This window comes from Myotis nattereri, assembly GCF_964212035.1.
Source record: "Myotis nattereri genome assembly, chromosome: 1".
Lineage (NCBI taxonomy): Eukaryota > Metazoa > Chordata > Mammalia > Chiroptera > Vespertilionidae > Myotis > Myotis nattereri.
The window spans coordinates 109577316-109604614 of NC_138075.1; the positions used below are offsets into that span (position 1 = coordinate 109577316).

Below are 27299 nucleotides of genomic sequence, written 5' to 3' on the forward strand. Positions count from 1 at the left end.
GCCAGACAGTCCAGTTTCTCCCTGTATGAGTACTGGGTCCCCAGAGACTTCCCGGAACCAGAGTTCAGAGCAGTCAGGAACTTGTCACTCCCTCCCGATTCAAAAAGACAGCCGCATCCTCAGGTGCCAGCCCCTTTCTGCGCGTGCGCTCAAGCCTCCGTACCTCTGCACTTTACTTCCGCACCTCCTCTGAGCCTCTGTGTGCTTTTCTTTTTCCTTCTAGTTGTAGAATTTCCACTCAGCCAGCCTTCCTGTAGTTCTGGATGATGCCCATTTTGTCTGTTCATTGTATTTTTGAAGTTGTTGTGGGAGACCTCAATTTCCGGTGTTTACCTATGCCACCATCTTGGTTTCTCCTACTTTGTAGATCTTAACTAGCCAGGCATTCCACTGCAACACTGTTGATGTTATCTATGATGTCATGAGGGTGGTGGCCATCAACATTGAAGCCCACAGACTGGGCAGTCCCCAGGATCTCTTTAATGATTCCAGAGAGTTCTCTAGCTAAAGATCAGTGCTGCATCTGTTGGGCAATGTTGATTATCTCATTAAAAGTGATATTTCCACTGTGCTTAATTTTTTTTGCTTCTTTCTAACTCTCCATAGTTCTTTGAGAGCTTTGATGAGCAGGGCAGAAGCAGGAGGCACTAACTCAATCTGGGCCTGTCTGTTCTGATGTCAGTTTCACTGTAATTCTCAGACTCTTCCAATCGCTGGTTGCTTTGGCCATGCCATCACCAGCCCTTTCTGGAGACAGGCCCAGGGGGCCGGTCTTGGGGGCCAAGGCAAACGTGGCACTCACTCCCCCACGAGTGCACCTGGTGTCAAATGAACCCACATTCGGGAGGACCAAAGAAAGTTGCACCTGAGCCTCCTCCAAGCTGAAAGCCAAAATCTCAATAAGTATTAAATACATGTTGAATTTATAATAGAATATATACGTAAAATAATAACATGGTCCATAAAATCATACAGGATGTTTCCTTCACTTTCTTATGGAGAAAAATTACTGCAATGAGAATATCTTTTTTAAAAGTCACCTTCCTACCCTAGCTGGTTTTGCTCAGTGGATAGAGCATCAGCCCATGGACTGAAGGGTCCTGGGTTCAATTCCGGTCAAGGGCACATACCTCAGTTGAAGACCCCATCCCCGGTCCAGGCATGTGTGTGAGGCAAACAAATATTTTTCTGTCTTGCCCTAGCCAGTTTGGCACAGTGGATAGAGCGTTGGCCTGTGGACTGAAAGGTCCCGGGTTCGATTCCGGCCAAGGGCACATGCCCGGGCTACGGGCTTGGTCCCCAATGGGGGCCGTGCAGAAGTCAGCCAATCAATGACTCTCTCATCATTGATGTTTCTATCTCTTCCTCCTTCTCCCTTCCTCTCTTAAATCAATAAAGAAATATATTTAAGAAAAAAATAAAAAATAAAAAATAAATATTTTTCTGTCTCTTCCCTTCCCTTCCACTCTCTCTCTAAAAAAAAAAAAATCAATGGAAAAATATCCTCGGGTGAGGATTAACAACAACAAAAAGTCACCTTCATTATTTTTTGTAAAGATAGATTAAAAAGTGATTTTCGCCCTAACATTAATCAATATGCCTTCCACCTCTTAAGTGTACATGAATAGTTATAAAACTTCCTTGGCTCAGAATATAAAATTGCTTTCCACGGTTTCACATTATTATAGGTATCTACTGATCATACACTCAATCACCTTACCATTGAAAACAGTAGTGTAGAAAGAAAGCCATACTGCTGAGATAATACAACTATTTTTAGAGAGGAGCAGTCATAGTATAATTATACTTCTCTGTTTCACTTCCTCCATATCTCCATAACATCTATCAACCAAAATGTTTGTTTAGAGCCCATACTTCCTGGTTCACAAGTTAAAAATAATAGATAGGTTTTAAGTTAAATAATTCACCAAAGATTTACAGAATACCTATTATGTAGAAAGCACTGTTGGGGACACAAAAATTAAGACATAATTTTCATCTTCTGGAACTCATGATTAAATGCACAACACATACCTAAACAGCTCCCTTACAAGGCTGATTGTGTGAGTGCTAAAAAACTTCCAACAAGGTTTAAGCAGAGCTCTATAGAGAGAGAGAGATGAATTTAATCAAAGAGTTATCTAAGAAGCTTCAAACGAGAGATGGGTTTCTATTTGGTCTTTTTAAAATCAAGCAATAACATTCAAGATTTTCAATAATAATTATTTTTGAGTAAATAATTTAATTTGTCTTAAATATTTTATTCAGTAGTATTGCAACAGAATTGGATTTTTCCCATTGAAAAGGTATTGGTTCAACATGGGAGGATGGGAAGAGATCAACCAAAGAATATATATGCATATATGCAGAGCCCATGGACATAGACAATAATGTCTAGGAGGGCCGTAGCCAGTTTTGCTCAGTGGATAGAGCGTCAGCCTGCAGACTGAAGGGTCCCAGGTTCAATTCCTGTCAAAGGCACATGCCCAGGTTATGGGCTCGATCCCCAGTAGGGGTTGTGCAGGAGGCAGCTGATCAATGATTCTCATCATTTCTATCTCTCTCTCCCTCTCCCTTCCTCTCTGAAATCAATAAAATATATTTTTTTTAAAGTATAACAGTTACAAAGAAAGTGAAGGCTTTATATGAAGAAAACCACAAAATTTTATCAAGAGATATAAATGATCTAAAAAAAAGATGTAGAAAAAGACCACGGTCCTGGATGAAACACCTCAACACTGTAAAAATGTCAATGCTTTACAAAATCATTTATAGATTTAACAAGTTCCAATCAAAATCTCAATTTTTTTAAATGTTTTTATTGATTTCAGGCAGGAAGGGAGAGGGAGAGATAGAAACATCAATAATGAGAGAGAATCATTGATCGGCTGCCTCCTGCATGCTCTAGCCCTCTACCATGGCATGTGCCCTGACCGGGAATTGAACCATGACCTTCTGGTTTATGCGTTGATGCTCAATCACTGAGCCATGCTAGTCGGACATCAATAAGTTATATTGGAACTTGGAAAACAATTCTAACGCTCATCTGAAAAAAAAAATCTACTAATGGGAATAGTCAAGATATTTGTTTGCAGTAATTTCTCATAAGTATTAAGATATTTTTAAAAACAAAAAAATCTTTTTAGTTAAATGGATTTTTTTTAACTCACCTTGAAACACAGGGAAATGTGTTTTCCAGACAAAACTTGTGGCCTATAATTGAGAAGAAAAATTTTGTATGTTCAAGGGAAAGATACAATATGTCCAATAATCTATATTTACTTACAATTATACTCCCAGAGAAAGGCTAGGTACATATAAATGGGTTACCCAATTTTTACAGAAATTTGTTTAGCATACTTATAGTACATTAAAAGGGAAAATACTGAACCAAAAATAAAATTCAGGACCCTAGATGAATTTTTCTTCCATACCACCTCCTCCTGCAATACTGGCTTCTTCCAGGTATATGGTCAAAGGTCCGAATCAGATCTTGAAACATTTGCTTTTCAAGTAAACTCTATCAACATTTCTATATTTGGATACTTCTGTTACTGTCTTAACTAGTTAATATTAACATAGGGAAAAAGCAAAGGGAAGGCCAGACATTATAAGCATGGTCATCTGGGCAGCTTCACTAGAAAGCTGCAGTTTCACGCTCCCCACTGGTCCATTCCCTGCAAATCACTGGGGAAGGGTTCCAACAAAGGGGAAAGGGACGCATGTGCAGTGAAGTTGGAATGATCTAGGGAAGGTGCTTGCCTGCCAGTCTAACCTGGAAACAAAGATCACTGGCTAGGAGGGTGGTCCCTATGCAAGCCCCTGAAAATATGGGAATACGTAATCCCCAGACAGAGGATCCTCTCTCTTGTTCCTCTTGCTTCGCTCCTGCTTCCTTGCACTTGTTTGTGCCCTCTCCATAGCTGTGTGGTCTAGAAGCCACACCCCACATGCAATGGACTGCAGCTGGGAACACAAGGTAGGCTAGCTGGACTGGACTGTGCTTTCATATGGAATGGAGGCTCTGGACAGTGGCTTTAATCCTAGATCTACTGGAGAAGAAATGGGACTTTTTCCTTGGTGGGATGGAAATGGTACCTTGGAAACTCAGGGGTTTAATTCAATAGAAATAAAACTTTCCACAATACCTTATCCTCCCGTGGGGGCATCCGGAAATTCTTATTCCAGCGGCATCCCAAGAAGCACATTTCCACAGGTAACCAGTGGGGACATGGAGGACCCCCTACTGGTGACACTTCCTTGAAGATTCTGGGCTGCCATGACCTAACACTGGATATGCTGAACACTGTAGGACAGATGAAAGGACCACATTCATTTCAGCTTAAAATAACTTGCATAGAGGGGTGGGAAAAGTCTGAAATGACAGATGCCAATGAAGTACATTTTAAAAAGAGAAAATTATGATAAGACAGGAGTGAAAGCAAATGGGGAACATGCAGAAAGAAGTATGGCATTACAAACTGCTACTATTTAAAAAAAAGTCCTCTTTTAATGTATTACAGAAATCATCAGTTTTATAATTACTGAACTTAACAGTTAAGCAACAAATTATGGGGGGAAATTAAATAATATTTTTATTTAATTAATTGATTAATTGATTTAATTAATTAATTGATTTAATCAATTTAATTAATTGATTTCAGAGAGGAAGGGAGAGGGAGAGGAAGAGATAGAAACATCAATGATGAGAATCATTAATCAGCTGCCTTCTGCATGCTCCACAGTGGGGATCGAGCTCGCAACCTGGGCATCTGTCCTGACCAGGAATCGAACCATGACCTCTTGGTTCATAGGTCAACACTCCACCATTGAGCCATGCTGGCTGGGCTATATGTACTTTTACAAAACATATTTGTATTTAAATATTTCATGGGAAACCCACTTGGGTACACTCACTGCTAAACTTTGCTTTTGCTTAAAATTTTTTTTCCATTAAAACCAACCTCTTGAGCCTGGCCGGTGTGGCTCAGTGGTTGAGTGTCAAACTAAGAACCAATATGTCATTGGTTCATTCCCAGTCTGGGCACATTGCCTGGGTTGAGGGAGTGATCCTCAGTTGAGGGTGTGCAGGAGACAGCCAATCGATGTTTCTATCTCTCTATCCCTCTCTCTTCCTCGCTCTCTAAAATAAAAAAAAATATGGAGAAACCAAGATGGCAGCATAGATACACTGGAAATTGCTGCCTTGCACAACCACTTGAAAAATACAACGAAAAGACAAAACAAAGATCATCCAGAAACACAGGAAGACTGGCTGAGTGGAAATTCTACAATTAGAAGGAAAAAGAAAAGCACACTGAGACTCAGAGGAGGTGCAGAAGTAAAGTGCAGAGGTACGGAGGCGCACATGGAAAGGGCTGGCAGCTGAGGACACAGTTGTCTTTTTCAGTCCGGAGGGAGTCTCAAGCTCCCAACTGCTCTGAACTCCAGTTCTGGGTGAGTCTCTGGGGACCCAGACTCATATGGGAGAAACTGGACTGTCTGGCATCGGTCAGAACTCGAGGGCGGCTTTCTCTCAGAGGTGCTTGCAGCGATTACCGGGACACTGAGAAGCAGGGCCTCTTAGGGCAGGACTGAGGAGCAGCCATAGCTGCTTGCTCCACCCTGTCGATCCCCTGAGACCCCGCCCCACCCAAGCTGTGCACAGAGGCTTTTGCATATGAAAGGCCTGGCCCTTGGCAATCTGAAAATTACCTAACAAACTGCAGCTGGGTCAGAGAAAGCCAGAACATCCAAAAGGAGGCCCAAGACCCCACAACAGCTTGCATTGCTTCACAGCTCCTGCTGGGTAGCCTCAGGCAGAGGCTAAATTAGCACCTCCTTAGAGATCCAAGAGCCAGTGTACCCAGTGGTCAGAGTGGGACCATCCAGATTACAACTCCTCAGATCCATTAGGGACACACTCAGGGGGCAGACTCAGTGAGCACCAAAGCCCCACTGAAGCAAGTCTTGCCCCATAAGGGTGTCTCCAGCACGGAAGTTCTCCCACTGCAGACACAGCTGATTCTCACAGCCAATTGGCCTGGAGGTCAATTCCTCCCAGTGATACCTACAACAATCAAGGCTTAACTACAACAAGACTGTGCACAAAGCCCACAAAGGGGTGCACCAAGAGTGTCCACCTCCGGTAATTGGGGAGGCTGAGCCACTGGGCCCTATAGGACAGCTAACACAGAAAGCCACTCAATCAACACAGGGAAGCATAAAAAATGCGGAGACAAAGAAACAGGTCACAGATGACAGAAATGGAGGAAAGCAAACTACTTGATATAGAGTTCAAAACCACGCTTATAAGGTTTTTCAAGAATTTAGTAAGACCCTCAATAAGTCTAGTGAAACCACCAATAAACTTAGTGAGCCCCTCAAGAAATCTAGTGAGACCCTCGAAGTTATGAAAAAGGACCAACTAGAAATTAAGCATACACTGACTGAAATAAAGGATATTATGCAGAGTTCCAACAGCAGACTAGATGATCGCAAGAATCAAGTCAAAGATTTGAAATATGAAGAAGCAAAAAACACCCAACCGGAAAAGCAAAAAGAAAAAAGAATCCAAAAATATGAAGATAGTGTAAGGAGCCTCTGGGACAACTTCAAGCACACCAACATCCGAATTATAGGGGTGCCAGAAGAAGAGAGAGAGCAAGATATTGAAAACCTATTTGAAGAAATAATGACAGAAAACTTCCCCTACCTGGTGAAAGAAATAGACTTACAAGTCGAGGAAACGCAGAGAACCCCAAACAAAAGGAATCCAAAGAAGACCACACCAAGACACATCATAATTAAAATGCCAAGAGCAAAAGACAAAGAAAGAATCTTAAAAGCAGCAAGAGAAAGACAGTCAGTTACCTACAAGGGAGTACCCATACAACTGTCAGCTGATTTCTCAACAGAAACTTTGCAGGCCAGACGGGAGTGGCAAGAAATATTCAAAGTGGCCCAAACCGGTTTGGCTCAGTGGTTAGAGCGTCGGCCTGCGGACTCAAGGGTCCCAGGTTTGATTCTGGTCGGGGGCATGTACCTTGGTTCCAGGCATATCCCCAGCAGGGAGTATGCAGGAGGCAGCTGATCGATGTTTCTCTCTCATCAATGTTTCTAACTCTCTATCCCTCTTCCTTCCTCTCTGTAAAAAAATCAATAAAATATATTTTAAAAAAAACAAAGAAATATTCAAAGTGATGAATAGCAAGAACCTATAACCAAGATTACTTTACCTAGCAAAGCTATCATTCAGAATTGAAGGTCAGATAAAGAGCTTCACAGACAAGAAAAAGCTAAAGGAGTTCATCACCACCAAACCAGTATTATATGAAATGTTGAAATGTATCCTTTAAGAAGAGGAAGAAGAAGAAAAAGGTAAAGATACAAATTATGAACAATAAATACACATCTATCAACAAGTGAATCTAAAAGTCAAGTGAATAAATAATCTGATGAACGGAATAAACTGGTGAATATAATAGAATCAGAGGCATAGAAAGGGAGTGGACTGAGTATTTTCGAGGGGGAAAGGGGTGTGGGGGATGCAGGAAGAGACTGGACAAAAATCATACACCTATGGATGAGGACAGTGGGGAGGGGGGTAAGGGCGGAGGGTGGGATGGGAACCGGGTGTAGGGGAGCTACGGGGGGAAAAAAGAGGAACAACTGTAATAATCTGTACAGTAAAGATTTAATTAAAAAATAAAAATAAAAGAAAAGAAAAAATATATTAAAAATAATAAAAAATAACCAGTCTCTTGAGATTATACAAAGGAACTAAAATCAGATTATGCAGATTTAGACAGGGGAAGCTGGGAATGAATAACTAATGTAAGTTTGGTAACATGCTACACGGTGCGGTTTCCTGCTACAGTAGAGAGGCCAAGAAACCCAATAAATAGGTTGAGCACTGGAATATTTGCACATGGTAGTCATCCAACATTAATTCAACAGCTAACGGCTCTATGCAACCTTCCTCACATTCCTCCCGGCCTCTGACAAGTCATCCTTTCAACCTATGAGGCCCTCCGCTCTCCCCCAAATAAATTGTGTGGGTGGTAAAATCACCCTCACAAAGTACATGGCTCACACTTCCACACCTTGGAATGAGCTGTTCCCAAGATGGGGAAAGGTGCCCTGCCAGGGAAGTCACATGAAGTGGTCTTTCTTGAGGCCCAACTTGAGCTTGCAGCTCCGATGACAAAGATGCAGTGGAAAGGACACAGGCAGCCTCTGGAGAACAGCTGATGAGGCAGAGGATGGAGCCCTTGAAGCAAGCTTCGCTGTGCCCTGCCCCCTGAGGGAGGCCTGGTAATCATAAGAGTGGCTGCTTAAGGTTTTTCCAAGGGACTCAAGGGCTCAACATCCCCTTCCCAGGAGCTTACCTATCCCCGTCTCACTGCCCAGAGATTTTGGGGCTTGAGAGCTGAGTCCCTCTAGGATAGAGGCAGGGGTCCTGGAGGCACAGTGACCAGACTAGGCCAATGCTGGGGTGTCAGATGGGGTGGATACCTCCACTGAGGCAGGAGCCTTCGAGGGAATAGTAGTCAGAATACTCTGGGCTGGTGTCCCTACAGAGAAGGCAGTGTACCCGTTGAGCTCCCCATCTGCCAGCCACCCTAGTCCAGTCCAGGACTGCTTCCAGACAAGGAGAAAACAGGAGGAGCTTTGCAACGACTTTCTCTGCTCTGGGGCCCGAGGTTGGGCTGGATGCTCCCCTTTAGGGTGGGGACTGAGGGAACTGCTACAGACATGGCCTGGAGAATAGAGGGCAGAAGCAGGGCCCAGGCCACAGGCTGTAGTGTGCCCACAGCTTCCCTCATACCCACACTTACTGAAGAAGTACCCAGTTGAGGAAGCCCAGGCCTCAGGGGCATTAGACTAGGCTGGAAGGCTGCCCCATGGGCTAGAGGCACCACTTGTCTTATCAGGGGGCTGTGGGGTCAGAAGAGGCACACTCAGTGAGGTCAGAGTTGGGCCTTGCTCGATTCCTGAGGGAGTTGAGGGACACCCAGCCCATTCACCTCAACCCCTCAATGAGAACAAGGCAGGACAGGAAGCACCCGGAGGTTATCAAAGGTGCTGATAATCACCCGCAGACATAGCCCTGCTCTCCTCTTCCTTCTAGAGCTGTCTTCTCACTCACCTTTCAGGCCTAACTCCTGGCACAAAGCTAGCTGGTTGGGCCCCTCAACCTTTTTACTGAGCCATGGTGCCAAGTGGGGCAGCCAGGAGGCAGAGCCTCACTCAAGCTGGAGCCTTGAGCACCACCCTCCTGATTAAATCAGGGCAAGAGACTCATGAGTTGCTTAGCAAGGTCACCTGAGGCAGAGAGCAAGCCCAGCCAGGGCAGGTCTGGGTGAGGCAATAGAGGTAGAGCTGAGCCAGGTGCAGACATTTCAGGTCCTGGCCTCCCACTGGCACAGGGCCCTCAGGACTGGCTCAGGTCTTGACACAGCCCCTTACTTGATGTGACCATCAGCAAGTTCCTGGGCCTCTGCTTCCCCATCTGTAACCTAGTGGGGATGGTCCGTGTTGCTCAAAATATGGTCCCTAAACATCTCAGGATCACTTAAGCAGTTTGATTACAACCCAGACTCCTGGGCTCTGCCTAAGCGAGTTCTCGATGGGGCCCTGGAAACCATTTCCCAGGTTATTTTGTTTGAGAAATCCTGCTTGGGTGCAACCCTGCCCTGAAGCCTTGGACGATTACAGGGGGGACTGTGGGGCCAGAAAGCCACAGTCAACCAGGGCTGAGTGGGCCCTATTCCTTTACTTGAGGGGTGGGGTTACCAGCACACCTTGCTCCCTACACACACACCTTCCTTGCCATCAACACTCTTACCGAAGAATGGAACAGGCTTGGTGAAAACTGTGCGGGCTGGTAGCACCGCCTCCCTCACACAGAAGTCTTAGGCAGCTCTGTTCCTGCCCGACCTCGCGCTGGGGCTCCTCAGACACTGTCATCTCTCCTGCAGACTGGGGCTCCCAGGACAGTTTGCCATGGGGAGCAGCCACCTCTCCCCACCACATGCAGCTCTACACGACTCTCACCCAGGTTCTGCACCATTATGGTTCTCTAGGGCACAGTGAACAGATGGGTGTGGGTGCTGAGCAGCCCTGCTATGTAGAGGCCTCAGACCCTGCCTGTAACCACGGCAATATTAGCAAGAAGTATGCCTGTCATGGAGCAGGGGCACAATAGGTGTGCAAAGAAGTGTGAGGGAGAAAGGGGGGAAAAGGGAAGGAAAAGAGCTAGGAAATAGCCAAGTCCAGCAAGGCCCCGGCAGTGAGGGAGGTGGGTGAGGCTGTCCTTCGCCTGGGGACTCAGAGCGATTCCACGTCACAATCCCTTTTCCTCCTGTGTAAGTAGCCACAGTTCTCTCTACACTTGAGTTTTCTGTCGACATGGTCTCCTCCGCCCCCACCCCACTCTCCACGTTCCAGGAGTGAATGAGTTGATGTGCAACAAGCTGGAACCATGTTTTCTGGCCCCAATCCTCCTGTTGAGTTTCCTGTACCCGACTTACAATATTTTCCTTTCCCAAACACTCCTCTAAGCCTATGTACATGCTGTTCAACTCACACTGCACTTCACACGTTTTACCCACCTTGTCCTGCTGGTCTTCAAGGCCCAATTTAGGGAGCAACTCTTCTGGGGCCCATGATAACTTCTCATCCCCAGACTAGCACACGCCCCTCCTGCGCTTCCACGGCATCCTTCCCCCAGGTTGTCACTGTGGTGACCAGTGTTGGAGTTGCCTATCTTCCAGCCCGTCCATTACTGCTGGTGAGTGCTGCCACTCCAAACCTCGTCCAGTACAAGACCAGCCTCTAGCTGTAGGAGCCACAATATAGTTTGTGTACAGGAAGGATGGTATAACAGCTCAGTGAAACCCACAAAGTGAGGGTCAATCCTGGGCAGGTCTGACCTGCCCTAGAGGCCTGGTCCTGGAGCAGCTAGAGTGGAAACCACACCCAGGAAGCCACCTCAGCAACTCTGAGAACCTCTGTGGAAATACAGCCCGCTAGGGTGAGAGGGGCCCTGGCTGGTGTGCTCAGTGGTTAGACCATCAACCTGCACACTGGAGGGTAGAGGGTTCAATTACCAGTTAAGGCCACATGGCTGGGTTGCAGGTTCGATCCCCACCCCCCATCAGGCCCATGCGGGAAGCAACCAATGGACGTGCCTCTCATGTGGACGTTCTCTTCCCCTTCCGCTCTAAAAAATCAATGGAAAAAATATCCTCTGTGAGGAAAAAAAAGCGTGGGAGGGGCTGTCCCTCAACAGGCTAAATCACCAGCATGGAGAGTGGAGAACAGTTTTGTTCTTAGACCTTGGTGGGTACATCCTTGGTCCTGAGGGATGTGTGCTGGGGTCTGGTGACCATTTCTCACAGGACAGTGGACTATAGACCAGCAACCACCAGAACCCAGAAGGGTCTCAGGGGCCTTTCCTGAGCAGGGAAGTGGCTGCCCAGTGAGTTTGTGACAAGGGCCCACACGGCCAGAGCTAGCTGGGACAAGGTTACTGGAGAGCCTTCTGGGCTGGGAGCAGGGACAGCTGCAGCCCTTCAGTGAAGGGCTAAGCACCTGGTGATGACATACTAAACCTACAACCCCCAAACACACAGCCAGCCAGGTCCCAGATCCAAAACCCAAATGCTTTAATGTTTATGGCCTGCCTCCAGGGGCCACAGCCTTATTACAAACCCTAACTAGGCCAAGGGTCCAGCTTGCCAGCCTCTGGGCTCAAGGCAGTAACCCACAGTAGGCCTGGCTGATGGGGCTCCAGGTCGTTGGTCCACATCTTCAGAGATCTTCTAGGACTGAGCTGTCTGTCATCCAGCCTGCCCTTTCTAGTCCCTGCAGCTGCTTGGCTTCTAGCAAACACACAATTTCCTTGGGATAATGCACTGGGAGAGGCTGGTAGCTCAGGGAAGTCACTGGTGTCAATTTAGGACAGGCCTGGGACCTCCCAGGGATAAGAGCAGCAGGCCCAGAACAAAGATGCCAGCCCCAGGCTCCCTCAGGGAGCTACAGGCTGTGTTTTAGGGCCATACCCCAAATACTGGGGCTACCCCCAAGTGTTCCTGGGGGATGACTCTAGAAACTCTGGGCGTCATGTACACTGTTTCACTCCAAGATAACCAAGTTCTGTGACACAGTAAGACTTTCTGGAGGAAGGCTCTGTTTGCCTCAGCCTCAAACTCCAGGCACTGGCTGGGATCTGGGCCCCTGTCCTGTGGAGGGAGCAGAGCAAACCGTAACTGGTGTGTCAGGCATCCCCCCACACCTGTGAGGTAGGCTGCATTGTCCTGTTTTACAAATGGGTAAATAAGGGCTCCTGAGAGGAAGTGACTTGCTCAGTTACACAGCAAGAAACAGAGGAGCCAGATCCGAGCCCAAGCTGGTGGAGCTCCCAAGCCCACATGTCCTTTCTAATAAAGGACCTCACGCCAAAAGCTCAGGGACTCTCAGCCCAGCTTAGGGAGGAGGGCAGGGTAAGAACTAGAGAAGCTCCAAGGGCATGTCCACTCCTGGTGATTACCAGACAGTAGCTATCCAAACAGAACCAGCCACCAGAGCTACAGGTGATGGCTCTGGCCACCCAACAGCTGTGGGTAGGGTGAGGGCCGGGCTGCTCCTGAGGCCTTGTGGCCCCAAGTGGGAAGTGCCAGGCCAGTAAGCCAGGCAGTTTCCAGCAGGCTTCGGCAGTGAGCCCTCACTGTGGGGCTGGTGCTGGCATGGGGGGCAGGTGAGGCGCAGGACCCTCCCCCAGCAGTTGCCTCTGCTTTCTCCCGGCCAGGAGTCGGTAGCTTCCTTCCCGGCTTCCTGGCCTTGGGGATGGGTGATTTCTGAGCCAGGAATAGGCTCTCTGGCTCATCTCTGGCCATGATGGCTTCTGAGGAGGGCACAAATCCAGCCTCAGTATCAAAGTCACCTGGAAAATAAACACAGAGTCATGCTACAGACACCAACACCCTCATGTCCTATCTTCTGTCCTCCAAAGCCATCTAGACTAGTGATCCCACTGTGTCCCAGGCTAGGACAGCCCCAGCAGGGCCAAAGAAATCATGACCCTTCTTCCCTGCATGTGCCTGCTGGCCAGACCATTAAGCCAAGGGTGTGCTTCTCCCTAGGTAACGCCAGAGCTCTAGCTGATGAGAGCACTATTCAGAAGAAGCTCTTTGGGTGCAAGGACAAGAGGAAAGGGGCCTGACAGAGGGCTGGGCTGCACAGAGTGCCATCATTTTTCTGCCATCAGAGCAGGAGCCCAAGCTCAGGCAGGGACTGCCCTGAAAGCAATGCCCAGAGGGAAGGGGGTGAAGGGAGCAGCAGAGGGCATGGGAGGGGGCTCCTGACCAACAGCACACCTGCTTGAAGAGAGGCTGCTAGGGGAGCATTGTCTTAAGGACACCACAGAAGACTGGCACCACAAAGATGGGGGGTAAGGACCCAAAGTTCAGGGAAGGCATGGGGACAGGGGTACTAAAAGCTGGCTAACCACAGGAAACTGGGCCACAGTCATTCTCTCACCAGGTTCCAGACTCTTGCACACCAGTCAGAACAGGAGGGGACTGTGAAGTGGCTGAGCCCAACCCTCCAGCAGGCAGCCCAGGAAAAATAAACCCGTCTCTGGGCCCCAGATAGTCCAGCTGTACAGGGAGAAGGTGGTGTTGGGGTAGCCTTGCGTGATGCTGACACCCTCCCAAACTCTCTCTGAATAGAAAGCTCCCACTAACATTCTTTGTGCTCCATTAGGTCTAATGCCCCAGTTTCTTAAGTGCTGAGGGGCCAACAATGCTTATCACCCAGGCACCAAGCTCCACATCGGCCCCTTATGGCCTCAGCCCCTTCTCCACCCGACCTGGAGCCTGGACCAGGTAGGAGCCCAGGGCAAGGCTGCCAGGACAGGGAGGGGGCAAGAAAACAGTTCTAAGGAGACACAGCTCACATAGTGGCTTGGCAGTGAGAAGGCAGGGGAGCAAGGAGACAGAGCAGGCCTCGATGTCAGAACTCCTGGGGTAGGAGAGGCAGCAACAGACACCACTGGGCACCATCACCAAAGTCATGGCAGAAGTGAGTAGGTACACACCATGCGACATGCAGAAGTCCCCAAGGGTGAGGTCTAGCTACCTGAACTGATCAGATAACGCTCCAGAATGAAGAGAGCACGCTGGTGGGCAGTGTGCATAAGTTAGTTGGGAAAAGCAAACTGTAAAACAAGGTTCCAACTTATCGGGACACTTCCATGAATGCACACACCTGGAAAGACTGACAACTGTACATTCAGAAGACCACAGTATTGGGGGGGAGGTGAGTCCCTGCTGGGTTTCAGGAATGAGGCACTGGATGGGTGAAAGTGCTGTTCCCTGTGTGAAATGAGCTTAGGAGAAAGTTCATGAGTGTGGCTGGGGAGGAGTTAAGGGTCAGAGAGTCACCAAGTACAGAAGTCCAGCATGCAGTGGGTTATTTAGAGAAGGAGCTCAGAAGAGGGGAGGCTGGGCAGGACAGACATGGGGAAATGACTTCAGATAACAAACAGGGCCTGGGCAGTGCTCCAGAGAAGCCTGCAGCAAAGGCAGAGAAGGCACAGCAGAGGAGGGTGGATCCAGAGGGGCACAGTACCAGGATGGCCAAGAAAGCATTTCCATGCAGAGTAACTGGTGTGTCGAGAGGCTTATAGAGGAGCCTATGAAGGCTCTCATTGATGCTGGGGATGAAGAATGGGGGCAGGGGTCATAGAGCCCACCCTGGAAGACTAGCCACTCCCCTCTGGCCCAGGTTCTAGGCCTCCCCAGCCTTTCCAGAGGCCCAGGAACCCCTAAACCCCTGGCTGTGAGCGCCTACACACCTGTCACTCGCGCACACAGCTCCGGTGGCAATTGGGGCTGCCCCATGCTCACCCAACTGGCGGCGTACACAGTTGCGCCACTGCAGACCCAGCAGGTCAGGGTATATTTCAGGCAGCTGGCGCAGTGCCAGCAACTTCAGCATGCGTGAGGTGCAGCCGCGCAGGGCTCGCTCCCGCAGCGCCCTCTCCTCCGACAGTGTGGTGGGCCGGAGCTCCACGCGGTGCTCCTGTAGCACGTGGTCCACAGAGGCGGGCGGCAGTCCCGGGAAGAGCCGCTCCTTCACTAGGTGGATGGGCACGAAGATGGCGCCGGCCCGCACCACGTGGGGGAAGGGGCACTGCTGCGTGCACACAAAGCGCTGCAACTGGGAGAGCAGCTTGCCCAACAGCCCCTGCACAGCCTGCCCATCCTGCCATGCTGCCCGGCCCCAAGGCCCAGCCGTCTCAAGCCATTCACGCAGCTTCTCGGGTGGGGAGTGAGCCACTGAGCCTGAGATGGCATCACACAGGGACTCATGCAGTCCTGCAAAGTGTTGCTCTGGGGAATCCACTGTGACAGGGGAAGTAGCTGGAGTCGGGGCCCGAGCTGGAGCAGGTGATGGAGACAGAGTAGGTGCTGGGCCGACCACAGATATACCTGGAAGACTGGACAGTGCCAGGTCAAAGCAGGCCACGGGCAAGGGCTGTTTGAGAATCTGTAGTCCAGTGGGCACAGATGTAGAGGTGGGTACAGGCTGGTCAGAGGCAGGGACCGAGGTGGGCACAGATGGGACCATGGTTGCAGACAAGGGTGCTGGCCGGAGGATCTTGAATTTTCGGAACATGAAGGCCACGGAACTGTGGAAGTTGGTTTTTGGGGTGGTCTCTGTAGTTGTTGACACCCCAGGGAGCTTGGAGACTGTGTTCCCCACACCTGACACACCCACAGCTACAGGGAGCTTGGAGTGCACCCTAGGACTAGGGACCTTGATAGGAAGAGGCTCTGTCATGGGCTTCTTCACACTCAAGTCCAGTGCTACTTCTTCCCTAAGTGGGCAATGCACCCCCAAAGGGGCCTCCTGGGTAGACAAGGTTCCCCTGGAGTCTTTGTCATGGCTGCCCTTGGGGGCTGGGTCAGGCTCAGGTGTAGCCTCAGGTGTCTGCACATCCAGATAGTCACGGTAGGGGGCCAGGCTGAAGACATTGTTAATAATGGGCATGGGTGGAGAGCCAGGGGGCAGTGTGTCCTGGTTCTGTGGAAGAGATGGGTGCTCTTGGCCACAGGGGGGCAGTGCTGGTGGGGTGCGGGGATCTGGACTATCTCCAATAACAATGGGTGTCCCAGGGTGCTCATTGAGCTGTTCTTTCCTGCAGCTGGGCAGCCATATGGTCTCCTCACCTTCCTGCACTGGCTTCTCTACAGGCCTCACAGGCTCTGGGCACGGCTGACTGGCAGGCGAGGGCTGGCATGTTCGCTGGAAGGCACTGGGCTGTGGCATAGCCTGAACACTGTTCTGGGAAGGCAATGCCCCTCTGAGCCCCGGGGATGCTCCATAGAAAGAGAGGTCATCCCGTGCATAAGGAAAGCCCGGTGTCTGGGAGGCAAAGTCTAGTGGGCACCGTGGAGTGATAGGTGGCTCCAGCTTGAGGCCTGGTGAGGGAACTGGGAGGGGGACAGAGGGGTAGGAATAAATGTCCGGCCCCACTGGGGGCATACAAGGTGTCTGGGCTGTCTGCTGCCTCAGGTAGGGGCTATTCAGCCCACCAGTTAGGTACCCAACTCCCTTGTGTGCTCCCAGAGGCTGCGGTGGGGGCACTGAGCTGTAGCTGCTCTGCTTCTCTGGATAGTGACAGGCTGGAGGGCAAGACAGAGCCTGTGGAGGGTGGGGCAGTGGGTAGGAGGAGGGCACTGTATCCTGATAGGCTGGGCCGAGGGGTTGAGCCAACTGGGTCCAAGGATTGGGGAGTCCCTCGGACAATCCCTGCTTGGGGTCCCCAGAGTAAGAACCTGCATACTTGGAGGCTAGGAAGCCTGTGCTGTGACTGGTCTGATACTTGTCCAGGAATGCCTGGCGAGGGGAAAAACTCCCTGAGGAGTCTTTGCCAGATCCCCCAACTGGCACCCCATGTAAGAAGGTACCATCCAGGGACTGGCCCTTGCCAGAAGCCAGAGTCAGAGAACAATGGGGGTTGGCTGGGGGTAATAGGGCCCCAGTCACCAGTGTCCAATCAACATCCAGTGACCTCTTTGCTGCTCCTTCCCCCAGGCAAGTTGAGAGTCCATAACACAGAGGGCTGCGATAGACAGGTTTGGGTGCCGCCAGTGGTGGGCTTGAGTAGGAATGAGTCTGGGGACTAAAGGGCAGGAGCTCAACAGGGCCAGAGTCCTGCACCTTCTCAGAGCTTCCTGCTGGTGGGCGATAGAGCAGGCAACTGGTCAACAGGCTGTCTTCCCGAAGTGGGGGTCCTGCTACGCTGGTAGGATACAAGGTTGGGTACGGGGTCCAGGAGGCCAACTGTCCAGACCCTGTTTGGGGAACACCCCCCATGGAGCAGGAGAAGTAGGCACCCTTGTAATTACAGGGGTCCTGGTTAGCAGCAGAGGGGCCCAAGCTGTGCCTGGGTCCTGAGTTGACCTCTAGACGGGGCAGCTTGCTGTACATCATAGGCCCCAGGGTGCCCCGTGGACGCTTCTCCGCCATCACTGTGAAAAGGCTTCAAGCCCTCCGGGGCCCCAGCTACTCAACTTCTGACCTGGGAGAAAGAGGGAGAGAGGCATGGATTATCAGAAGAACAGGCTACAGGCAAGTAATAGAGGGCAGTTGCTCTCACTGGCTCACTGCCACACCTAAGAACTTGGCACTTAGTAGATGTGCAGTAAAGACTCTATGCATTGAATGAATGCATGAGCCATCTAATGCAGAGGTTCGCAACTTTGGATTTTAAGCTGCAGAACCTTTTGTTAATGAATTCTTGTGCAGCAACTCCCACCTCCACTCCAGGAGCCCCTCTGTTTCACTTTCCTCCACATGATCCCCAAGACCCCTTCCTTAGGCTTTCAGACTTTACAAGGCAGTCTAAGGATCACTTTGTTGGCTAACCCCCTCCCTCATATACAGATAAGGAGACCCATTCAACCCCACCTAACTGGTGAGAGGCAGGCTTCTGACCTCCCATGACAAGCTTTTATTCCAAGATCCCACAGTGATCTCAAGATGCTCACTGCAGCCAAGATATGGAATTGGGCACTGTCTATAAATTCAGATTTCCTGTGACACTCTTTAGATCTGTTTCAGGAGAGGGCTATATATGCAAGCAGCCCGCATACACCGAAGCAGCCAGGAACAAAACACGAGGCAGACGCGTCCAGTTTGTCAGTTAATGAATTTAGCAGGGAGCTTATGTACAGAAACACAGTCCTGTATGGCATCAAGAAAACACATCCCCACACCTTCCACCCACCCCAGACCATGTGCTTCTACATTCTCAGCAGTGAGAATGTGTGGGTAATCAAAGGGATCAGGTGCCGAGATAATATTGAGAGAGAGAACTACTAAAGATCCTGTGATCAGCCCAGAGCTGTGTGTACATATTCCAGAGCTAACCCGGGGAGAGTGGAGGTGGTCAAGGGTCCAGGTTCACCCAGATATCAAGATGGCAGATTACCTTTAAGATAGAGTTCCACACAAGATCTGATCTGCCGATCTTATAAAAAAATAGCAAAGCCAGGCCTGGAACCCAGGTCCCTAGGCCCACAGCAACACATACTGCGCTTTGTTCTGGAGGGTGGTCCCTGAGGAGGTGACCAGGTGCATTACTACAAGCCACGCCCTCCCACACTAACCCCACCAAGGCTGTCCTGCAGATGGTGCTGTGGCACCGGCAGGAAGGTCCCAAAATTGTAGGAGGAGAGCCAGTGTCCATCCCAGTCTTTAAGCTACATGGTGACAGCACAGCACCAGGACAAGAAGGTGGGGAGGTGGGAGGATATGAATGTCCAGGCAGGGAGCTGCCAGAGGCCACACAGTGCTAGTTGGCAGCTACCCGCATTGTACTGATACTAAAACTGTGTGCCACTTTTGAATGTTGACCTGTGATCTGTGGAGGTCACGGCTCGATTCCAGTCAGGCACGTGTCTGGGTTGCCAATTAATGATTTTCTCTCATTGCTGATGTTTCTATCTCTCTCTCCCTTCCTCTCTGAAATTAATAAAAATATATTTAAAAAGCAAGCAAACAAACAGTGTGCCAGAGAAAGACTAAGGCCCTGAAGTAAAGCCAAGTAAAGGCTGGGATCCAGACTCAGAGAGGTCAAGCATGGGTTTCCGAAGGCAGTAGGTACCAGTAACCCATGAGAAGTCATGAGGTCAGTCTGCAAGGGCCCCCTTGACCTGTCTCTACCCCCCCACCCCCGGCACCCTGTTCTCCAAAACCCTCAGGTGGCTTAGAAAAAATGAATCAGCTCAATCTTGCTATGATTTAGGCCAGTGATGGCGAACCTTTTGAGCTCGGCATGTCAGCATTTTGAAAAACCCTAACTTAACTCTGGTGCCGTGTCACATACAGAAATTTTTTGATATTTGCAACCATAGTAAAACAAAGATGTATATTTTTGATATTTATTTTATATATTTAAATGCCATTTAACAAAGAAAAATCAACCAAAAAAATGAGTTCGTGTGTCACCTCTGACACGCGCGTCATAGGTTCGCCATCACTGATTTAGGCCATGCATCGGGTATCACAGGTTTTTATCACCAACAAGCAAAGAACAGAACCCTCTCCTCCTTTCTGACTGGTAGCCAATGGCAACCACAGGCTGAGTTAGACCAGCATATTTTGGGGACAGGAAAAGTCAAAAGTAGTATGGGGACAAGTGCCCATGCCCATCCCAGAGTAACCGCACCAAAGAAGCCAGGTGGGACTCTCAGAAAGTTGGTTCATCTCTTGGCCAGAAACTGATACCTCAGTCAGCTAGAGAAGGGATGCTCCAGAGAAGACAGGATGGGGCAGCAGGACCACAGTGCCAATAGCAGTGCCCTATACTAGGGACCTGCATCCTAGGGCAGTGGTCGGCAAACTGCGGCTCGTGAGCCACAGGCAACTCTTGGGCCCCTGAGTGTGGCTCTTCCACAAAATACCGACTTCTGCGCATGGGCCACGAAGTTTCAATCGCACTGTACGTGCACGCCCTCACGTGGTATTTTGTGGAAGAGCCACACTCAAGGGGCCAAAGAGCCGCATGTGGCTCGTGAGCCGCAGTTTGCCAACCACGGTCCTAGGGGAATGCAGCTTTGCAAGAAAGAGTTGTATGGTTGTGGGTACTGAGCCTTGCCTCTGCCCTCGGGAGCTCTGGAGTTAATTAAGTGCTGGCTCCGTCTCACCTTCCCCACATGCTCCTTGGGGCCTCCTCCATATCCACTCCCAGGAGTCCTTCTTTCCTGGGCTCTGCCCACTGTGTGCCCTTTGCCTGGAGACTTCCTGAGAGACCCCCTCGGGACCCAGCCAAGAGATGTGAGGCCACCCCTGTTTAGGAAAGAGGGGTCTCCAGGGAGCCATCCGCGGGTTATGAAGGGTGTGGAGGTGACCTTACCTCCTGCCAGCAGGAGATGGAGAGCCGAGTATAGCGAAATCACTCTCCACTCAAGACAGTCGTCTCCTTCCCTGACACACATACTGAGGAAGCAAGCAATTGCCTGGAGGAAGGTGGGGACCCCAGGGACAGGTCACATCACCCTTTGGGCCACCACACTGTTTGGTGGCTCAAGGTGAAGCTGGGCTGGGAGGACCAACCTCAGCAAAGGCTCAGGGAAGGGTCTAGAAGAGCCCACCAGGGCCATTTCGGCCCTGCCCAGCGGGGTAGGCTAACCGCTCTGTTGCCCAATTACCTCTTCCATCTCCAGGGGTTCCCTGGATGGACGCTGGAAAAGATCAGGAAGGAAAGAGTGATTCTGCCCAGGTGTGGCCAATGTCTGGACATTCTCACAGGACTGAATAGGGCCTCATCCCCTGTTCTCATACTTCCCCCACCTGAGGCTCTGGGACCCTGCTATCTTTAAAACCGAACCTGGGCAGCCCAGGCTACAGTGGAGGAAGAAGGGTCACGGGATTGGCCTCCACCCGCTTTCTTCTACCTGCCCTGCCCAGAACTCTGGTGCCCGGGGCCCTCAGCCGACCTGACTTTGCGGCTTCCGGAGGCACTGGGGCGCACGTGTACTCCAGCAGGCTGCCGTCACACATGCAAACCCGTGCCTGCAAGTACGTGCATGGCCCACATCTGCACACTCGCCTCTACAGAACTGCGTTCTCTCTTGCTCAGGTCCTAGCACACGTGTGCACGCAGGCAGGCCCGCGCATCCAGCCCCACAGACAGACACCCAAAGACCAGCGGGAGACCCGCAGCAGGGGCGGCCCGGCCACAGAATCCGGGCAGCCACCGCCTCGGGATGAACCCGCCAGCCTGGGCTGCGGCCAGTGGGTGAGTCAATCCTGGCGAGGAAACCACAGGGCCATCCTGTCCCAGCAGGGTGCGTCCTTGGCCCCGCGGCGCCTCAGCGCCCGACGCCCACCAGGCCCAAGCCCTCCTTCCCCCCAAGCTCCTCTCGGTCAGTTCACGAGCCAGGCCCCGCGGGAGGCCCGAGGGCTCGGCCCGCGCTCCTTCTCGCCAGCCCCGCGCCGGGGCCCCGCCAGAGCTCCAGGCGCTACCAAGTCCGGGGAGAGTCGGAGCAGCGGCGCGGCCAGCCCGTCCGCTGGGGGCCGGCGGCAGCCGGGAGCCATAGCACCTTCGCTCCGGCCCGCGCCCTCCGTTCCCCGGGCGGGCCGGTAGGGGCGCCCTGGGGCAGCGCCGCCCACCACTTCTCCACGCGCTTCCCGCAAACTCGGCCCAAGTTTCCGCGCCGGCCGAGCGGGTGAGCTCCTACCTGCAGGGCGTCAGGCGGGCCGCTGCTGCCGTCCCGGGCCGCGGCCACATCCTCCAGCGCCGCCGAGGCCGTGGGTTCTTGTCCCGCTGCGCCCTGCGCGGGAACTCGCGGTGAGCTCCGAGCCGGAGCCAACTTCCCCGCGGCCGCTTGCGTCGCTGCCGGGCGCCGTCTGCGGTCCCGAGCGGGGCGGGCTGGAGGCGGAGCGGGGGCGGGACGGCTAGCGGAGTTAGGGCAGAGCTTCTAGGAGCCTGCGCTCCCCTGGGCCCAGGGTGTGGAGGACCTGCGTGGTACAGCCCTCCTAGCCCCGGCCGCAAGCGCTGTGCAGTGTCTGTTCCCACCGCACTACGTCAACCAGTGCCGGTCGCGCCGATCACACGCCTCCGTCCAGCCACTTCATTAGATCATTCATTCATTGTCGCTTTCTAGCCAAGTGGCCTTGTGCGTGCCACATGACCTTGTTGAGCTTCAGTTTCCTTCTTTTAGTACAACTGAAATTATAGCATCGTGGTGTTGTTGTAAGGCTTAGAAGAGGTTGTATTAAACTATCTGGCACACAGTAGGTCCTCTGGCTCCCTTGACCAGTACTAGTGACATTAAGGAGCTGGAGAAGGGCTCCTGAGTCTCAGTGCAGCCAGTGAGGACAAATGCCAGACAGTTGTATCTCAGCTCCTGTTAGGGCACCACACCTGTTTGAGGAATGGGTGATTTCCCTATCCTTGTAGTGAGCCAGCAATGAGGGTACTGGGCAGGGGTGGGGGGTGTTTCTTAGTGGCCTGAATGGGTACCTCTGAACATTTTTGGCAAATCTCCCTCAATAAGACTGGCCAAAGCTGAGCATGTGTAGCCTGGGAGGTAGGATGGGGTGAGCATTCCCAGCCAGGAATGGTATGTTGCTGAGAGAGGGGCTAGAGGGGTGGAAGGGCTGTTCCCATTTGCCCAACTCTCTGAGCCACCTGATTTGGGATGAGAAGCCCCATGGTGCTGCTACCTTCTCTGAAGAAATCTGGTTAGTTCCTGGGCTGCCCAAGAACTGGGCACAGGCTTGTGAAGTGGAGGAGGTTGGGTACCAGTGGACATGCCAAAGGTCAAAGCAAGTTCGTGAGGTAAAACCATCCAGGCCACCTGCTCAGATCCCAAAGGTCACGGCTGCCTGAGTCAGAAGGCAGCGCAGGCCTGTGGCCCCAGGTTCCAAGAGTCCAGAAACTGCTGGAGCTAAGGTGGAGGCACTGGACACCACAGGTAGGAATAGGAAGAGGAAGTGGAGGTCATCTGGAAGGAAGGGAAAGTGTATCACTTAGTTGAGAGCTAGAGGGTCCTTAGAAATAGTCTGGAGGGATCTGGGGAACAGAGACTCAGAGATAGTTGGGGCTTTACTAAGGTCACACAACAGACTAAGGATCTTTCTGCTGTCACACCTTAGCGTCAGGAAAGCACATCTGTGTGCTGACAACTAGGGGTCATGGCCAAGCCTCAGGTCACAGGCTGTTTGTTCTTTCCTACTCTTGCTCCTCACCAGTTCTGCCTCCCCCACCTCCTCCAGCATGCCACTCCTTGCCCCACTTTGCCTTGCTATTTGGGGCCTGGGAAGAGGGTAGTGTTCTCAACTCTTAGGTCTAGGACTCTCAGGTTTTGTGCTCAGTGGCCTGGTGTTCTCTCCAATCTCTCTGAGCCTGAGTGAGACCCATAAAGGCCAGATAAGCCTGATAAGACTCACCCCTACTGAGTCTTGTCTTAATTCAGGAATACTCACAAAGGTAGCTCACTTAATCAGTGCCTTGTCCATTCCATTCCTTTTCAGCATTGCTTAAACATGTTGGAATATAAAAGAAAGATACAGGGTAGGGGACTTGGCAGCCGCTCTGAAAGCAGAGGGAGAGAGATAGAAACATCAATGATGAGAGAGAATCATTGATCAGCTGCCTCCTGTATGCCCTACACTGGGGATCGGGCCCACAATCCCGGCATGTACCTTGTCCAGGAATTGAACCATGACCTCCTGATTCATAGGTCAATGCTCAACCACTGAGCCATGCTAGCCGGACAGCAGCTACTTTATAACTGTAAGCCTCAATTTTCTAATCTGCAAAATGGGAACCATGATATCTGCCTCATAGAGCAAGGTGAGTGTCAAACTAAATCAGTGTGGGAAATTGCTCATAAACTGCAAAAAGCTCTGTAGAGTGTCAGCTGGCTGTCAGATCCTGAAGACCCTGACCTTGCCCTTTTCTTCTCTCCCCCAAGAGTCATGTATAGAACCTATGGAGAGAGGTGGCTATGAAGCCTTTGTTGGATGAAGGGAAGTAATCAATACAATGTGGCTGTCCTGGGAGCCCCTATGTGTTTATTAGTCTGTGATCTTGAAGAGGAGAAATGGTATTGGGGTTGGAAGGAACAGTCTGTCCTTATGTGGGTTTCCTGGGCAGAGTTAACAAAGAAAAGTACCATAGAAGAGTATGGAAAGGAGGTTTCACACTCACCCTTCTACACACACAGGCACACACACACACACAGCACAGCAACCAGGCATGCGTAGTCTCCACAGGCACACACTCCTCGACCACCCCAGCCCAGGCACAGATTACTACTGGCTCCCTCGGAAGGCAAGATAACAGGTCAGTTCCCCAAACCTCAGCTTGTTAATGTGGCCACATCTGCTATTTATAAAACCCTTTCCTTCCTTGGAGGAGCTCCTTCTCACCCCAGAGGAAGGAGATATGTCACTGGCAAGGACCCTATGGGCAGAGAAACAGAGAAGTGTGGCACCTTTCCCCAAGACACAAAGCAATGCTCTCCCCAGGCCTTTCAGGCCTGGCTGCAGACATTGCCTCCTCCATGAAGGCCTCCTGGACTGCTATTACAGCACTCTCTGCCCTCTACTTCTGAATCCCTCCTCTACTCCACCCAACAGAGGACTACTTCAGTGTTGGTGGGTGGGCCAGGCAAAGAGCTCCTACTTGGAACATGGTCCTGTGCCAGTCACTTGATAAACATTGGGTTCAATTAATTCTTTAGCAACCATATGAGGCAGAAGTTTGAAAACATGCAGACTGAAGTGTGACCTATTGATCTGTGTGACCTTAGGCAAGCCCCTTGACTTCACCTCTCAGTTTGCTGCTCAAATGGGCATAATTAGAATATGTCCCAGGACTTGCATGGATCCAACGAGTTCATAACTTTCTTTATAGTAAGCCCTCTAGAGGAGCAGGAGTGAAGCAGCTAGCCTCATAACCAAGAAATAGAGGAGCTTGGATTTTCCCCAAACCCTTCTAAGAAAAGGTTCAGGCACTGCTGGTGGTTAGGGACCCTCTGCTATCCAAGCTTGCAGAACCTGAGTGTTGAGCTGTAGCAGTAGTCAGTAGCCTGGGCTCAGAACACCTGGGTTGAACAGGATCTGGGGGTGGGACAGAGTCATGGGATCTGATCAGAGTAAGGTGAGCTACTTCCAAAATTGTGCTGGCAAAACAGATCTTCCTTCTGCAGGAAAGACTGGGGACACAGTAACCTGTTGCCTTGCCATGGTAAGCAAGGAGTGGGTAGCCCCCCAAACTCTGAAGGAGTCCCAACCCACCTCCAGAAGAAATCAGTCTCTTAGAGGGGGACCCCAAAGACAGAGAAAGGGGGATAGGCCTCTCTGAAGGCCTCACAGTGTGTGCTGTGACTACCAGTCTACTGACCAAAAAAGGCCCACGCAATTAACAACCAGTGAGGGTTGACTGTCCTTTCCATCTTTCCCCCCACCAAATATTGAGGACCCCCAGGCTTTGTGCTGGCAATGAGAGGGACCCAGGTGTTGTTTCCTAGTGCAGTGAGAGAGGCAGATGAAAAACAGCCCAGGGCACTGCACTGTGATGTGTGCTTGTGTGGGAATGGGGCTGCTGGAGAAGCCTGAGGAATAGGGACTGGGCCTTGTGTCAGGAGAGTGTCTCTCATTCTGGCTGTGCCGGAGCCCAGCCACTGGGGCATCTAGCTTGGGACTGAAGGTGAAACTGAAACCAAAAGTGTCCATGTGGCCCGTCACTACCAGAGTCGATAAGTAGAGACAAAGATGAATCTTTGTGCTTGGTGATCCAAGAGAGTGGTAGGTATAGTACCCTGAAACACTGCTCCAACATCTTGTCTCAAGCCAACCATTTTATAGGGTTAGATGCAGGGGTGGGCAAACTTTTTGACTTGAGGGCCACAGTGGGTTCTTAAACTGGACCGGAGGGCCGGAACAAAAGCATGGATGGAGTGTTTGTGTGAACTAATATAAATTCAAAGTAAACATCATTACATAAAAGGGTACGGTCTTTTTTTTTTTTTTTTTTTTTTTTTTTAGTTTTATTCATTTCAAACGGATCCGGCCAGCGGGCCGTAGTTTGCTCACGGCTGGATTAGAGGGTGGGAGAGAATCTAAAACTATGTGAGTTCCCAGGGTCTGTTTTCTATCATTGTTCTCGTAATGATTAGCCCCCAGACTTTTGTCTCCTTTCAGGTGTGTCCTGTCCTTGATCAGCTCTCAAAATGTATCTTCTTTCTGAGTGATGGAGCCACCTGGACTTCAAGGTCGATTTATCTTTACAACTCTGTTTTTCTTCTTACAGCATGTCCTCCACAGTTTCCCAGGATCTGTAAGAAAAATCTCTTGCCGAAACCGGTTTGGCTCAGTGGATAGAGCGTCGGCTTGCGGACTGAAAGGTCCCGGGTTCGATTCCGGTCAAGGGCATGTACCTGGGTTGCGGGCACGTCCCCAGTGGGAGATGTGCAGGAGGCAGCTGATCGATGTTTCTCTCTCATCGATGTTTCTAACTCTCTATCTCTCTCCCTTCCTCTCTGTAAAAAATCAATAAAATATATATTAAAAAAAAAGAAAAGAAAAATCTCTTATCTATAGTTAGTATAGTGAATAGCTATTAATCAACCATAATTCTGTTCTTATAGCGTGCCCTTCCCCTATCAGAGCAGTGGGAAACATTCCCTCCCTACCTCCAGAGAGGTCTTTCCAATGCCCATATCTGACTCTGTTGGCTCCTCAGTGCCCCACTCTGGCTTCTGCTAGCCTCCCTGTTGCAATCCCAGAGCCAACCAAACTTCCTTCCTGGGTCACAGCTCCATGCTTTGGAATATGCTCTCCTTCAGCCTTGGCTGCTTGTCCTACTCTTTGCTAATTTCTGTTGGCCTTCAAGACTCGGTTAGGTCCCTTCCTCCAGAAAGCCTTCCAGAGCTCCAGGCTGTGTTTAGTCATCTCTTCTGAGGCCTCAAGGCATTCTGAACTCATCTCCTTGCTAAAATTGCCTAAGTACAAGCCTGCTCCCTGCTAGACTGTGGAGGGATCTCCTCCAGCGCAGGGCCTGGGGTGCAGGGTACATGTGAAGTAGCACTCTGTACTTCTGGAAGGAAAGAAAGGCAAAGAAAGGCAGAAAACCCTCCCTAGACCTAGTGATGAGGACCTGAAAGGAGCCTTTGTTTCCTAAAGCTCCCCTGTAGCCCCTGCACTCACCCTCTCAGGACCTACAGCACCCAAACTCAAACTAACAGCCAGTCCCCATTTCAACATGG

General features: G+C 50.7%; 1 protein-coding gene across 2 annotated transcripts in view; it reads right to left on the reverse strand.

The window, feature by feature from the left end:
- LOC308514294 (uncharacterized protein C15orf39) overlaps positions 1–17582 on the reverse strand; it is a 36367-nt gene extending 18785 nt beyond the window's left edge. Inside the window, exons 1-3 of one of the 2 annotated variants that reach the window (XR_013995583.1) lie at positions 14864–17544; positions 4149–4306; positions 3171–3213 (exon numbers count right to left, since the gene is read on the reverse strand). Coding sequence is in view for 1 of the 2 variants with exons in the window: in XM_081084385.1 (XP_080940511.1) it covers positions 12594–12949; positions 14916–17544 (2985 nt within the window). In the remaining variant the exon portion in view is untranslated. Of the gene's footprint in view, positions 1–3170; positions 3214–4148; positions 4307–11650; positions 12950–14863 lie in introns of those variants that run through there. The other variant, XM_081084385.1, reaches the window with a different exon arrangement.
- Positions 17583–27299: the final 9717 nt, after the last annotated feature.